The 16773-nt window shown below is 34.4% G+C and overlaps 2 protein-coding genes across 3 annotated transcripts; both read left to right on the top strand.

The window, feature by feature from the left end:
* Positions 1-830: 830 nt before the first annotated feature.
* Positions 831-3903, top strand: LOC112053731 (GPI transamidase component PIG-T). Its single transcript, XM_024093258.2, has 3 exons — positions 831-1154; positions 1624-2913; positions 3644-3903. The coding sequence occupies exons 1-3, from the start codon at positions 992-994 to the stop codon at positions 3862-3864; spliced, it is 1674 nt and encodes a 557-aa protein (XP_023949026.2). The 5' UTR covers positions 831-991; the 3' UTR covers positions 3865-3903.
* Positions 3904-4969: 1066 nt separating this feature from the next.
* LOC112053730 (uncharacterized) lies at positions 4970-15165 on the top strand. Of its 2 annotated transcripts, XM_052891001.1 has the most exons (7): positions 4970-5239; positions 7620-7719; positions 8071-10220; positions 12394-12498; positions 13494-13671; positions 14118-14256; positions 14337-15165. In XM_052891001.1, exons 3-7 carry the CDS (start codon positions 8454-8456, stop codon positions 15052-15054), a joined length of 2907 nt encoding a protein of 968 aa, XP_052746961.1. In that variant the 5' UTR covers positions 4970-5239; positions 7620-7719; positions 8071-8453; the 3' UTR covers positions 15055-15165. The 2 variants fall into 2 exon arrangements, with proteins under 2 accessions (XP_052746961.1, XP_023949025.2); XM_024093257.2 differs by having other exon boundaries at positions 7620-10220.
* Positions 15166-16773: the final 1608 nt, after the last annotated feature.

Raw genomic sequence — 16773 nt, 5'->3', positions numbered from 1 at the left:
TTCCATAGAGGAATTAGAAAATGGAGATGCATCGCACTCAAATTCACCAACAAAATTGTCTGTCGTTTTTTGAGGGGGGCGAGGTAAACTTACACATCGAAAAAAATAATATTTAACACCATTTAATACATTCTGTGTCCATACACTACACACAACTATAAAGACTCGCAATACACACACGCGTAATTTTTACACAGGCTAACAAACACATCGCACATACTATCCACAGAATATAAACAGAATATTCGAATAAATGATCTATTTTTTGCTGTGCAGTCAAATGAATCGATTCTTTTAAGATATTGTTTTTATTACAAATTTGATAAAATTAAGGTAGAAATACTTACAAATTAAAGGTTATTCTATTTTTTACTAAACTACAAGGTTTTGGTCGTTTTTTTGCCGTTCTACTACACAATAGTTAAACGGCATAAAAACCGGCAATTTTAGGGAGCTCTTAACACGACGAAAACAATTACAACAATGAAACATCGATTCTATAGCAACAGTTTTTATAAACGCGTTAGATCATTGATTTTTTGATCTTTAACAGAGGGGTAATGTCTAGGTCCCTAATCTAAATAGTTAAAGTTACCAAACCAAATGACAAATAATGAGCGCCATTATGACATTAGCACCGAGTCTGGGCGACTTCTTTCTTGAAAAGGACTATACACCCTGTTATCTATTTTGAGGGGTGATCAGTCACCCCTAAAATGACTGTGACAAGCTCAATTCTTCTTCTTTCTTGTCTATGGCACTTTGTACTGCGATTGTAAGCTCAATTAGTATTAGTGTTCTGTGGTGACAAGTGACAGATGACACCACAGACGACAAATGAAGGATGTCATTGACAAGAATGTAAATAATTGTGAATTATATTTTGATTGGTGAATTTTAAAATTTATCTAATCAGAACTAATATATTACACAAAATAATCAATTAAAATCGCCTTGAAATTATAGAAAATTACTAAATTAAGGTTTTAAAATGTTAAATCTCAGATTATTATTATTCAGTGTTGCTTTCTTGAGTCCCATTCTTCAAATAAAAGGAGATGATTTCAAAGAAGAAATGTTCATCAAACCATTGCCACCATCTCACCTTTATGTTTATTTTCAATTCCTAACGTTAGCAAACGGAGAAGAATCTTGTAAGTAAATAATTAATAATATATTATATTAAAGCCGCAAACAGTGAGGCAGTAACTTCAACAGCTTCGACTTAAACCAGGGGCGTAGCTACCGCCGTATCATTGATACGGCTGTATCAATGATACGGGGCCCCCGGACTACAGGGGCCCCTTACGTGTGACAGCTTAATAAAGTGTAATCCATAATCCCACTTAGTCTGGTGCTTCTTGAAAAAAACAAAACAATCAACATGTAACCTATACCTTACCTATGTTAAATGAGTATCAAAATGTTTGTTATAACATACTACACAAGATGTAATGTATTTTTTTGGGTTTGAGTAAGGGAATTGGGAGCTTCTTGGGAAATTTGTCAGATTTGCCACTTGTCTATTGGGCCCCCTAAATAATTTTAATACAGGGCCCCTCCTTTTGTATCTGAATCTAGTTTAGGAAGCTACAGGTAATTTATCTTTGTATTCTTTTGTAGTTGAACATTCCCACCTTGCACCTCGCTCTTTAGGAGAAATTGTGTCCAGATATCAAGTGGAAGAATTACATCTGACATTGACCGAAGGACAGTGGAAACACAATACATGGGGTTATCCAGTATTGGATGCAGCTCCTGGTGCAGAATTGTATGCGTGGTTCGCCCCTGATGTTGTAGATGTTGATACACAATGGAAGAAGTTAAGCTCAACTTTGTCTGGACTATTTTGTGCATCATTGAATTTTATTGAAAACATGAACACTGTATCTCCTAAAATGGCTCTGTGGCCAACGGGGGCATACAGTAAATCACATCAGAATATAACTTCACAGCTGAGATATGCTTCCCTGCCCCGTGAAATTGTGTGCACTGAAAATCTAACCCCTTGGAAAAAGCTACTGCCATGTGAATCTAGTCATGGGTTTTCATCCCTTCTCAATTCTAGGATGATCCACAATACAAACTACCATTCGATTGGTGTTCACATCAGAAGAATGTGTTCTGGTAGTAATTGCTTGGATACTAGTCTAGAAATTAAACAGACTGTGGCACTTGTGTATGATTTTAAAATTTTAAACACCATGGATTGGTCACTTAGAAAGTTGTTCGGGCAAGGTTTACCTGGGGCGTGCCCCCTTTCATCTTCGAGCAGAATTTATGTGGATATAACTTCGAATAGTTCATACCCATTTAAGCTACTTCCTGAGCCAAACAGTATTATGTTTTCACATAGAGGCGGTAGTAAAACTGAACTGGCTGTGTACGAAATAAATCATTCCAATATGATGAACATTGGTGCAAAATATGAAATGAGGAATAAAATATTTGTGAACATTCCACCACCTTTAACTTTCAACCGATATGTTCTGGGGTATGGTAAAGAATTTGGTGGAATAGTTACCGAGTTATCAAATAATTACTGGGCGCCTATAGATGTTGTGCTATTAGAGAATGCACCTTGGTGGCTACCAATTCAGCTCAGCACATTAAGAATCAATGGTGAAGCAGAGAGTAAATTAATAATGTCGCAATATTATTCACCAGGAAGAAGTAGACAGAAACCTTACCATTTAGAACTATTACTCAAACTACCACCAAAATCAACAACAACAGTAACTATAGATTTTGAATTTGTCTTTCTCAAATGGCAAGAGTATCCTCCTGATGCAAATCATGGATTTTATGTAGGATCTGCATTACTTTCTGCTAATCTACCAACTGCAAAAAATTATACCAGCCTCCCAATTACTGGCAGCACATTTGACTCAATTGTAAATGCATCAAAGCCATGTGAGTATTTATATACATATTATTTTTAATGTCTGGGTGAATGAGAATGTTCTTTTTTTCATGGTCAGGCTGATAGCTTGAAACAATTGAATGCTAAAATTATTATTTCTGATAAACACCAGCAGTGTTTTGTTTGTTAGTTAGGTACTATCTTTTTCAGCTATGTGACATTAAATTCTATCTCTTATTTTTTATGAACATTGAAATATACATAAAAAATAAAAAATATATAAAAGTTTAAATTGTCACCTTTAAGCTTAGGAGAAGTAATTAGGCTGTACAGCCTGTACATAAATACAAGTAGTAGTGCTGAATTTATATAGTATAAACAATAATTTGTTTTGTATCTATGGACAAACTAGAACTGAAAGCAATCTGTTTACAACTAATCTATACTTCTGTACTAATATTATAAAGAGGAAGGATAGGCTCTAAAACTACTAAACCAATTTGAAAAATTCTTTCACTGTTGTGAAGCTACACTATCCCCAAGTGCTATAGGCTATATTTTATCCCTGTATTCCTACGGTAACCACGCGGGTGAAACTGAGCATCCTCTGCTAATATTGTTTAAATATTAAATATCATTGTGTACTATAGAATTAATTTGTAGAGATCGGCAGAGGTGGCAAAGGTTGAATAGCCTACTGTTAAGCAAACTTTTTATAGCAATATAGGTATGGTGAAAATACAATTTCTTGCTATAATGACAATTTAATATTTGTTGCAGGGTACCCAATAGTTTTTCGAACAAATGGCGGCATGGTATCCTTACCTACACCAGACTTCAGTATGCCATATAATGTTATATGTTTAGCCTGTACTGTGGTCGCTTTAGCATTTGGCCCGCTCAACAATATTTGTACCAAAGAAGTAGTCCTAAAAATTATTGTTGTTCCTGTTTCTTTGAGACAGAAAATCTTTAATATTTTTAAAAAAAAGAAAGACTAATTAAATTATATCTGTTATTTTATTAAATGATAAAATATTTTTGTAGTTGTTTTTTTGCATAAACAATAAGTAGAATGTAGGTGTATTGCTAATCAATGTGACCCCCAATTTCAATCAAAAACTTCCATAGATTATGATAATTGCAGTTGGTGCTAAAAGAGCCTTCACTTATTTTACTAGCAATATTAAATCTGTACTATGTTTTTCAATCTGTTTGAGAGCCTAGTGTATATGACCTCTGCCTCCGATTCCACAGGGTGTGGGTTCGAATCTGGTCCGGGGTATGCACTTCCAACTTAACAGTTGTGTGCATTTAAAAAAATTAAATATCACGTGTCTCAAACAAAGAAGGAAAATCATCGTGAGGAAACCCGCATACGTGAGAATTTTCTTAATTCTCTGCGTGTGTGAAGTCTGCCAATCCGCATTGGGCCAGTGTGGTGGACTATTGGCCTAACCCCTCTCATTCTGAGAGGAGACTCGAGCTCAGCAGTGAGCCGAATATGGGTTGATAATAATGAATCTGTACTTTACCTATACAGGGTCACTGGAAACATATAGCCATCCCTGTATGGGGTGATATTAGGGATTGCTTTTTTTCGCTTTTAAATTGCATTTATGTTTTATGGGGCAAAAATGTACCGATTTCGAAAAAAAAGGTTTTTTAATTTTTTTTAAGAAATGTGGGTGTGGGCACTCTTCTTCAAAGTGGAGTATAAAATAAAACTTTCGTATTTAGTGGATGTTTTTGGTGTATTTAGGTTGGTAACACTAACAACCAACTTGTACCGACTCGTAAATCTACAACATAATATTACAAAAAAGTACACAAATGTTGCACTATTTTTAATCATGACCTAAAGAATCTAAAAAATTTAAAATGTTTTCTGATGCATATTTATTTTAAAAAGTTACCTACAAACTTTATTAGCATAGCAGTTTAAACAAATAGCTATCCAACGATAATTATGTTGAAAAATGGCTGAGTACATGGAATTAAACGGGAATAAGTGAAAAATCGTTATTTTTAAAACGTAATGATCTTTTGCTTTTTTTGCAATGGATCGCTACGTACTTCCTTTATGGGGTGATATGAGAGTTATTTAGTAAACGCGATTACGTTAAGTATCTTATTTTATTAGAGTGCTTGCTTTGAAGTAGGTATGAGTTTTGTAGGTACAAAGAATACTGAACGACTACGACCAGAGGCGATACAGAGCGGATCCGTGTCCAAGACTAGACGTTTTAATGAGTTTCGAACTTTCGAGCCTTAGGTGGATCGCGTGGATCACAGACGTCAAATAAAGGCGTAGACGGAGTTCCTGAATTCAGCATCGTCAGCATAGATGAAAAGAGGAAATAAGCTGTCTTGTCAGTACGTACCACATACTTCTTGTTTCTTGTGATGTTTGATAATGACATACGTCACCAATACATAACGCGGGTGTTAAAGTATTTAGATCTTTACACTAAACATTTCTTGTATTAATGATAATTTATGAAAATAGTATTTTGATATTCTGATTGTAACTTTTTAGCTAGTTCTGCATTTAACAAGATTAAATGAAGATAAAATGAATGAGATGTAAGCATTCATTACATTATCCCAGTAGTAGTAATAACTTTATGGCCTGACCATGTCATCATCATCATTATTAGCCGATGGACGTCCACTGTTGGACATAGGCCTCTTGTATAGACTTCCAAACACTAAGGTATCGAGCCGCCAGCATCCAGCGGCTCTCTGCAACGCGCTTGATATCCTCGGTCCAACTAGTCTGAGGTCACCCAACACTGCGCTTTCCTAAACGGGGTCGCCATTCCAGCAAATACGGACCCCAACGTCCATCGGCTCTTCTAAGTGCTCGTGCCGTGAACATTGCCACTTCAACTTCGCTGAGCTATGTCTTTGATTTAAGTTCTTCTGAAGATACCCCCATTTCTGTTACTATGATAAGATATGGTCAGATTTTAGGGCTCTCGCAGACGCAAATAGAAAAATGTTTAGCGTTCAACTGGCGTTCGTTCACTCAATTCGTCATGGACTTTCAACAAACTGCAAAGTGCTTTATTCGTGTAAATGTTTTCACGAAAATTCGCGCAAGTATTTCCGCGAATGTATGGGCAGGTAGGGTAACATCGCAAAAACTACGCGTCAGCGCATAGAACAAAACAGGGTGCATAGTGTGGTGCTTTTTATTTACTATAGAGATTTTTTGTTACTTAACGTATCAGCAGAGACTTCTTTTAACGACTGACAACGCACCAATACAAGCTGCACAACGTCTTCGTCGAAGACGTGGTCCCCGATATCTGACGATTGTGATTCACGATCTTGGGGGCATCCGGACTGATACACTTAGGCCAAAACCAAATCAATATTGGCCTAAGTGTATCAGTTCATCGGCACTTTAAGCCGAGGTCTGAGTATCAGAAGATACACTCTTAGAGAGTCGTTCCGCCCATCTCTTCTGCTTCTGCCTTCGGACCTAATCAGACGATTCTGCTTCTGCGCTCACCCAAACCACGATGATGGCGATAAGACGCCATTATGGAGCCTACGGCACTTAACACAATATAATAAGGAGACATCTGACAAAATCTACTCGTAACAACTGAGACTTCGTGACTAAATAAGCCTTTGCTGAGGCGGTTTATCTGGTTAGGCAAAGTGAGGTGAGGTAGCCTGTATGTACCTAAATGTTTATTTTTATTTTTAACAGTTTACGAAAACAAAGGTGTCAATGTTGCAAGGTTTGTGAAGATTATCCATATTTTCAAAATGTGGCCAACATTAAAAGTGCCGGTTTGGTTATTTACCGTTATGCCACTAGTGAATGTGAAGAAGAGGTATACCTAGCTCACTTTATTTCTATGATAAAATAACCATACAATACCTCATCCTAATGAACAAAATACCAAACGAAATAAAAAAAACACAATAAGTATCAAAAACAGGGGCGTAGCCACCGCTGTATCAGCCGTAGAGGCCGTAGGAGGCCTCGGTAAAACAATGTCAACACAATGTCACTTATTTTGGTGCTTCCCGGAAAAAAAAAAACATAAAAAACTACTAGAGTTTCACTTCAGAAATGACAAAATTAAAAAAAACGAATACCTATTTCTTCCCTATCTTACCTATTTGGGTTAAGCGTGCAGTCACTGTCATCTATACTAATATTATAAAGCTGAAGAATTTGTTTGTTTGTTTGATTGAACGCGCTAATCTCGGGAACTACTGGTCCGATTTGAAAAATACTTTCAGTGTTAGATAGCCCATTTTTCGAGGAAGGCCATACCTAGGCTAGGTAAAATGAAAAAAAATATTATATTTTCAAAAAAAATAGACATCCTTTGTGAAACTCCAATAATGTAACCCAGTGTACAAAAGTTACCTAAAATATTGTTTAGGTACATGGCGTGCGCTGCAAATACTATTGATGTTAGAATAAAATAATGTAGTACAACTTTGCAGAACACATAATTTTCTACAAAAAATGTCGCGACAGCGTAGGTATATCTATCTTCTATATTTTAGCAGATATAGTACCTTTTGTACTTTAATAAATTATTTAAATCATATACTAAGGTTTACGTCATTATTTACACAACACAGTTATTTTCAAAATAACTTCAATGTAGTACAGAATTTGACCTGTTACATTTTTATTATATACATATTGTTTGTATAATACGTTCTATTCATATAATTATATAGTATAGATAATGACATTATGAATTTCTTTGATTTGTAGGACGTAACCACGAAAAAACCAGAAAGCCCGCCAGAAATATTAATTCTACATAATACAAAAAATATTGATATTGTTTCAGAAAAACTGATTCCAAAATTAGGTAATTTGTTTTCATTCTTACAAAATTTAGAGACAGAAGACAGAAGAGCATGTTAGATTGGCACATTGTTGTTTATAGTAATAGTATAATAATTAATAATAGGTACCTATGCTACAGGAAATTACGTTTTGTGAAAGCAGAATGTACCCTACATACCTACTTCCGAACTAAAAATAACACCATATAATCCAACCAAAACAGTATACCTAGAGGTAATATGTATAGTTATAACAATACAATACGTGACTAAAAAAAATGTACGAAAACATCCTACTAGTAGGTAAGTAGGTACTAGGATGTTTTTGTACGTTTTTTATTATGTTTGTCTCCATGTTAGTTATTATTTTTCAGATAAATACAAAAAGTGTCCACGTTGTAAATACATCCTAGATCATACAGAAAAAATATTACATAATATACCTACAATTAATAAATTTGATGTACTTGGTATTTGTGATAAGTGTCGAACTAAAGGTCAAAAAGGTGTTTCATATTGTAAATGTAGCGAAGCCATTGATAAGTTTATTAGAATCAAGAAATACAAAAATAAGGAAACATTTACTATCAAGAAAGATGTACAATCTATAAAATCATACGATTTGACTCGACTAAAAAATCAACACGGAAGAATCAGATACTCTGAAAAAGATCATAAATTTCAGTATACAAGCAACAATTATCCCGATAGTGAGTCATCATTGGACACTAGAATTACTCATTTTCAAAATAATATAATGTTGAGAAAAACGCTTGGTTACGACAAAAACTTGGCTGAACAAGAAATTACGAGTTATCCTGATTTGACAGACGAATCTGTAAAATTTGGTTCATTAAATGAAACGGCTGAACAACATGATAAGTCTTTTCATCGTCCTGTTATCCACTGTCAGAAAGGTTTTAAAGAGGTATCGCCTTCTATTTTCGATTTAGTAGCTGAACAAAATCTTAATCGAAAAGAATATATCAAACGAGACCTCAATGCACTGGCTACCTCAGGGACTGGTGGAAGTTGTAAAATTAGCTCTGAAACAATACTCTCACCTTCAAAATATCTTTCTAAAGATGCTTTTCGTTTTCCTCTTTTATTAAAAGAGGATAAATTATTACACAAAAATTTCAGTTATTTTTTCATAAAAAAAACTGAAAAAAGAAAACAAAGGATTCAAAAACCTAAGAGTTCTTGGGAATTAATAAAAGAAACTCAAGATATGTTACGTAAAAGAGAAGACGAATTGCAAAAAAACGTGAATAAAAGTATGATGAAAATTGACAAAGATGAAAAAAAAGATATTTCTCGTAAAAACGAGATTAAAATACAAGGCGCGATACTACAAGAAGATAAAATTAATGATAGTGGAATTATTGACAAAAGGACGAAAAGAAGTACTGTTAAATTGGTTGAAAAGGGTATAAAGGCACCTTCGGAAATGACTACAAAAAGTGGTATAAAAAAAGTGTCAAAAGTTGATAAAAATGAAGAATCCACAAGCTCAAAAACTGCACAGCGAGAAAAAGAGAAAGATGCACGGCGAAAAGATAAAGAGAATTTTAAAAGAGACAAAATAGAACAAGTTAGTAAAGAGAAAGACAAAAAAATAATGGAAATAGATCAATCGAAACAGAAACAGAGTCAACAATCTGAAAAAAAGAAAGCAAATCTCGGTGAACAGACGGTCAAAAAAGATAACATAGTACTTCCTGAAAAATATAGCGATACACGTAAACAAAATAAGTTAGTTGAAAACCCACGTGAAACAATTAAAGACAATCAGAGTAAAATTGATAAAGATTTTTTTCAACGAGGTAATGAAGTAGACGAAGGAAAAGGAAAAGAAATATCTGAACAAACCCGTGAAAAACACGAAATTTCAGAAAATAAACCAGAAAAGCACCATTCACTACCATTTGGAGATGAGGAACAACAGAAGTTGGAAAAAAAGGTAACTGTAACACATGACGAGAGAAAAAATAAAGAGGAGGCTGCGTTGAAATTTAGAGCTCTTCGGGAAATTAAGAGTGATCCCGAAATCCTTAGCCGAGTTCAACTACAAGAAATAGCCGAAGAACCACGCGTCAGAGACTTAAATGTGGATCAAATTAAAATAAGTGAACCTCCAAATGACAATGCTATGCAGTTTTTAAAACAAACCGCAAAAGACAAAAAGCAAAATAATGATGATATAAATATTCCGCTGTCGCTTATTGTAGCTCACAAAGCTCATAAAGGTTTGAAGGTAGACTCTTGTGCTATTTGTAATAATTCTGAATTGGAGCTCGATATTGAAGAGGTATTAGATAAAGGTGAAGGTGTGAAAATAAGTGATATAATTATAGGACAAAAAATCTGCAAATATAGACATCCATTAAAATCAGACGATAAACAAATGCTCCCTCTTCCTATTGTTGTTACAACATTTAACGATGAACTTTTCAATGTACCCGAAAAAGATGTTAACAGTCCTGAAATATTAGAAGAGAAGTTAAAAGTTTCTAAAAAAATTGTGAGTATTTCTTTACAAATTTACAATTACGGTATGAACAGTGGATATACAGAGCGGAAGTCCCGGGTTTGATCCTCGGCTGGGCCGATGAAGGTTTTTTAATTGGTCTGGCGAGTGGTTAGCTTCTGCCGTGGGTATGTGGTGAAAAGGGTGTGTGGATTTACATTCAACTCCTAACAAGTTAGCCCGCTTCCGTCTTAGATTGCACAGGTGAGATTGTAGCCCAGGGCTAACGTGTAAAAATAAAAAGAAATATAAAATAAAAACGTACATTATTAAACTAACATCAGTTAGACCTAACATGTGTGGAGAGAAATAGACAAATAATGTCAACCAATAGCCGAAATATTGCTATTGCTAATTACTGTTGTTACTTTATCAAATGTGGTTAACATTGGCTTTGAATAGTCAACGTGTGTAGACGGCCTGAAATAATCTTATAGCACAGTAGATATAACAAGCTTATAGTGCAAAAAGATATGTAATCATTTACAAAGGTTTAATGTTCTTACTTTTTACCCGACTGCAAAAAGGGTTATGTTTTTCGCGCGTATCTTGTATGTATGTATGTATGTATGTATGTATATATGTATGTATGTATGTATATATGTATGTATGTATGTATGTTTGTAATATTCTTTATTACCTCATATCTTTCAAACCACTGAACGGATTTACGTAATTAGGATGTCGTTAGATTTGTCTCAATTACCCAAGTGTTCTTAGATACGTGAAACTAAAAAAAAAGTAACAAGACGACTGTGAGACGCTATAGGCTCGAAGTGAAAAAAATATCTTTTTTCTAATATTGCAATATGGGTATCAAATTCAAGAGCTTTTTGTGAGGATTCTAAAATGGTATATCATGACCATGTTAAAAAAAACTATAATTAGAAAAACGTTATTTATTAGTTGTCTATAGATACAAAGATGCAAGCAGGTTTGTGAAGTGAAGTTATAAAATAGACTAAATTAAATAATCGGCTAAGTGCGAGTCCGAGCCGAGCGTTCCGTAGATTTTTTTTAATATTTGCTTAACCTCGGTTGGACGTATAAATTATCGTACTTTGTAATAAACGTAACAAATAAATCCGAAATTAACCATCTATCGTAACTAAAAAGTGTGAAATAAATAAATTAATTAAACAAATAAAAAAACCCGACTGCTTAAAGTATAAAAAAACTGAAAAGAAATAAAACAAGCTTAGTCCAGAAGTGTAGAAAGCAATTAGAAAACAGTCGGGACCTATTAAATATTGTAGAAGAAAATCATTCTATCCAATATCTAAGGTCCCGACTGTTTTCTAATTGCTTTCTACACTTCTGGACTAAGCTTGTTTTATTTCTTTTCAGTTTTTTTATACTTTAAGCAGTCGAGTTTTTTTATTTGTTTAATTAATTTATTACTATCGATATAAAATATCTATGATTTTATGGTAGGAATATGAAAACTTTTTTAGAAAATCATCTATAGAAAATATAGGACATGGCAGTACGAAAATTATACTGTCAATTCCTTTTGTCAAACACAGTTGAATTTATAAGATTTTATAATATTTTATTTTCGAACTTTATATGTATACGAGGTACCTGCTTAATCGTATTATTTTATATATTTTATTATTTTCATAAAGTATGTCCAAGATAAAAAAATCCGAGGTAAGTGATTAACAATACAAACCTATAAATAAAACTGAAGTGTTCGTCTGTGATTTTAAAATAATGGGTATTATTAAGTGCAGTTAATTTACACCATTTTGACTTCGTCCGGGTAATCTGACTCTCTCACAAAATCAGGAAAGATGTATATTTTTTTTTTTTTTTGTTTAGGTACCACCATTTTACATTCTTATCTAGATCACAATCGTATAGCGCAGCTCAACACCAATAATTAAGTTTAATAAACACCAATAAGAATTTAATAAACACTTTGAACTTTTTGAGACTTTTATTTAGCGGAAATCTAACTACCTCCCTGCCAAATTTCAACTTTGTACGTCAAGCAGTTAACGAGATTTTGTAATGAGTCACCTTTCGGATAGATTTATAGTCTATAGTTTTTTTTTAGTGAAAGAAAGTAGTTAATTTTTCTGCACAACATGGCGAGGTTTCTTATTTTTCTAGTAGGTACCTAAATATACATACAGCTAGGATTAAAATGTGCTTTTTTCAGGTCGAACCTGACGTACCGAAAGGTGTTATACGTTACGCGTTGTCTGATCGTACGTTCATCGAAAAGGGTTGGACCATGTTACCGACAGAAAAAGTTGTTAGAAAGGTACGAGTATGTATTACCAGCGGACGCCCGCGACTTCGTCCGCGTGAAAAAATATTTTTGGTTTCAATATCGATTATATCCTCCTCCTTAATCCGGCCCTGCCACAAAATTGGTTATTAACGGACATCTACTAACTATAAACCTATCAAATTTCACGTTTGTAGCATACAAAATTAAAGACTTACATACAAACTTGCGAGAGCATTTAGACCTCTTTAATCCGGCCCTATCGTGAAACCCGTTCTTAGCGGATACCTAAATGTTCTTTGAGAGTCGTTCCGCCGATATCTCGTGCCTCTGCCTTCTGGCCCCGACAGGCGATGCTTCTACGCTCGCCCAAAATATTTTGGGTAACGCTGAGGTCTTATTAAGGAGATTTTTTTTTCACTACAAAGTATGTTATTTTTTCCAAAAACGGGCCTAATTACATTTTTTATGTTAAACGATTTTTTGTATGTAGGTACTTTTTGCGCTCACAGTGCAAACAAAAAATGTACTACGCAAAGTTGCAGATCTAGCTTAAAAACATGTTCATTTAATAATAATAATTATCAAGTATAAAGTTAACGCTTGGGTAATATTTTTCAGCACATGGTACAGTTAAATTTTACTGAAGGTAAAAACCGTAAAATTTCAGCTAAAATACAATTATTTCGTTATTTTGGTAATACGTAAGTGTACCTATCAATCCAAATGAATTGGATTGGTAGAGTAAAAAATATATTCCAGTGATGAGCGTCGATATGTGCATGGGACTCACAATAACGTTATAAACTTATGGATAAGCTACGAGTACAAACTAAAATATTACTAAGTATGTTTTTCTTTGTCGTTGCGCTTTTCTTTGTCAGTCGCATGGGTGACATTTCGCGTGGCCACAGAAAACATCCATCTTCCCTTGCACAACAAGCCGTTCGATGCACTCATTCTCTCGTCCGGAGACGTATCCACAAAACTATGGATACTAGCAATAAAACTAGATTACTCTTTGTCAGATGAATGTATACCGCATGCGACCAGCGCATCCAGAGTTTGACTGGTTTGAACATAATAAAAACAAGAAGATGATGCGGTACGATACTGGTGAAAAATTAGCGGAGTTTGATGATAACGGCCGAGGTCGTTTGTATTATAGAAGCGGTCGACTTGCATTAGATTACTATGATGCTGAAGGTTTAATCATTACTTTTATTTAATTAAATTAGATCTGTAAAGAATCGAGCTATTTAAATTGTAATCTCTGAACAGCGTTCTCAATAGAGATGCTTCATTGATTTGATTATTCTTAACCCCCGACGCTAAGAAGAGTGTTATAAATTTGACGTCTCTGTCTGTCTGTGGCACCATAGCTCCCGGATGGATGAAGCGATTTCAATTAAGTTTTTTAATATGAAAGGTGACTTATGGGCGAGTGTTCTTAGATATGTTTGATGAAAATCGGTTGAGTCGTTCTAAAGTTCTGGGGGTTGAAATTGGAGAAAAATAACCTATTGTTTGCAAATATACTCGAGTGAGGTCTCAAATGAAAGCGCACTGAAAGAGAATATTGATGACTTGATCGAGAGTGTCATTAATAATTTCATGACCTTCGGGGGTTTTTAAATTTTATATTATTTCAGAAATAAATGCGCACCAGCGTTTTGTAATCCACAGCAGTGGTGAGATCGATGCGCGTGGATGTTCTCGCCCTTTAGCAATTCTGGCAACGTTCGATTATCTTGGCAATGGTATCGTATTCGATCACACTGGTAAAATAAGGTAATTAATTTAATTTTGGCACATTTCATGAAACGTACCCACTAAATAGGATTAATAAATATTATGTTGTTTATGTCTAGACTCAAATATAACCAGACAGAAGGTGTAGTTCTCGACCGCAGCATTGGTCCTGTATCTCACTGGAAATGGCACACATTAAACGACCCTCCAGTACTACAACAAGTAATGATAGACACTCAGATGGCTCACAAAGATCCTGAAATCCTCAAACTCGGTGGACCTCAAGAGAGCAAATCGCGACAAGATAACGAAGAAATGCTGGCCATTGAATTTGATAACTTTGTAAAGGAGAAGAGTAAAAAGCTATCACAGAAATTCAAGCCATTTCAAATTAAAATGAAGGCGCTGAAAATAAATGAATATTTCTCCCTAAAAGTTTTAGACCAGGCCACGATTTATTTAATTTACCGCGATGGTTCGACTAATATTAAAATAAACTTGGGAATGATACTGGATCACCAGGAAATTGTGGACACAGATACCGCAGAAGTGGGTGAAGTTTCAAACAGTTTGGAAAGATTTCCAGCTAGAACAGACAGTTTAGCAGGTCTTCAAAATAGTGTCGCATACGCACAACGTATAGAACGAGCTCGAGTAGAACGCGAACATCGGATACGGCCAACTCAGCCTATTTCTAGTTCAGACAAACTCACCGCTGGAATGTCACGACCGCTGCGCGTTCCAGTACGCGTAGTTACATCAGAATCGACAGTTGCAAATTGTAGATGTAGGAAACCTCCATGTAATAATCTGTATTATGATACGCGTTTTATTTAATAAAGATAGAAAAGTACAATATGACTACTTCTTTGTGCGTTCTGCATTATGTATCTGAAATTCCATAGTCCAATCAATGTTAAACCCGAAAGTTTGTATGGATGTTTTAAGTTTTAAAAGCACGGCTGCCCTTTTCTCTGGACTGACTTCTATCGGCCAGAGGCAGAACCATTTGCCTATAATGTTAACTACCTTCTGGAGTTAAAGAATATTATATATTCTTTGGACGAGACACGTAAGTAATCTGTATATAGACTTCTATCCAAGACCGTAAAATAAATTTTAAAAAAAACTAATCTGTTTATAACAAAGACCATATAAAATACAAGTTAGTAAGTATAAGGATAAGGTCATAGACTTAGAACAACTAGACGTAGCCATAGCGTGGCCGCCCGTGAGATAGCCATATATAAGGTTATATGTGTGCGTGTGTATTATATTATTATGTACACTACACTTGCATTCATAAATTACATAACAAAATGTTGCCATACATATTTATTTACACGTTTTTGGGGTAATCTGCAAATATAATTAAATGAAGTCCTATTACGATAAATAGGATCCGATGGATTAAAAAGTAAGATTCTTCCAGATAATAAAAGAACTTTGTATTATTTAATTGTGTTTTCGGTGATAACTTAAACCATAACATGATATCAGTCCATTGCCTACAATTCTTACCTATGGTAGGAGCACAGGCTTTTAAACTTTCAGCTGATCTTAAGAGTGTAATCTTTACTATAATAAGAATTAGTTATAGCGTCTTACCAAAAATTACTTAATTCTTTTATTTTAGTGGTAGATTAATAGATGGGACATGGTCACATTTCAAGTAAATAAACAAAAGGTTAGGTTTTAAAATATAGCGAAATACGAAATATTACCATTGAAGATACTCTAGTAAACGCTTATCACATTCAATTACCTTCGAATTCCAACAAATCTAGGCTATATATTATCATTCAATGAGGTTTATGGTTTCATATTAATGAAATGAAATTCCTTCGATTTTCCGCTCACTGTGGCTTTTGCAGCCTAAAATACAACACCCCACCATAGCACGATAACTTATAAATTAATATCGTAACCGCAATATTGTACCACATAATACTCAATTTACTAAAAAAAAAAATAACAGCTTGGATACGTGCTGTGTTTGTCAACCATCAGTCAAACACTCGACGTTTGCCAAACAAAAAAATCGACCATGCTGAAAGTGACAAAAAAAAATCTTGTGTCCCTTTTTTTTTAAAGCCGAGTGACATAAGCCTGTCACGCTCTAGAATCCAAAGTCACTTTAGGGCTACATCTGGTAGTTATAAATCTATGGATAAGGTCTTTGGTTTTTAAATGGTTTCTAAGACATATGGCAAAGAATATAGACTCAAAGCTGAAGTGAAGGCACTCATACGAAAACGTTGGATAGACCAGCCCTAGTATTTCCGCAAACGGAATATTTTAGAACTAAAACAGAAAAAAATATTGTTGTGCAATTGGATAATAATAAGGATCGGAGACTCGCGTTTTTTAAACTTCCAAAGGATGTAGTAAGGTAATGACAAAAAATATTTTAAGTAGGTACCTACTTAAATAATATCTACCGAATAATTACTTCGATTTTCTTGTTTATGTTAGGTATGTTATTAATGTTCAAGTACGTAATTAGAATATAAATTTTATTATTATTATGGTATAGTTAGGTACCTAGCTACCTCC

The sequence above is a fragment of the Bicyclus anynana genome, chromosome 1, assembly GCF_947172395.1.
Source record: "Bicyclus anynana chromosome 1, ilBicAnyn1.1, whole genome shotgun sequence".
Lineage (NCBI taxonomy): Eukaryota > Metazoa > Arthropoda > Insecta > Lepidoptera > Nymphalidae > Bicyclus > Bicyclus anynana.
This window is presented reverse-complemented; position numbering and strand designations above follow the sequence as displayed.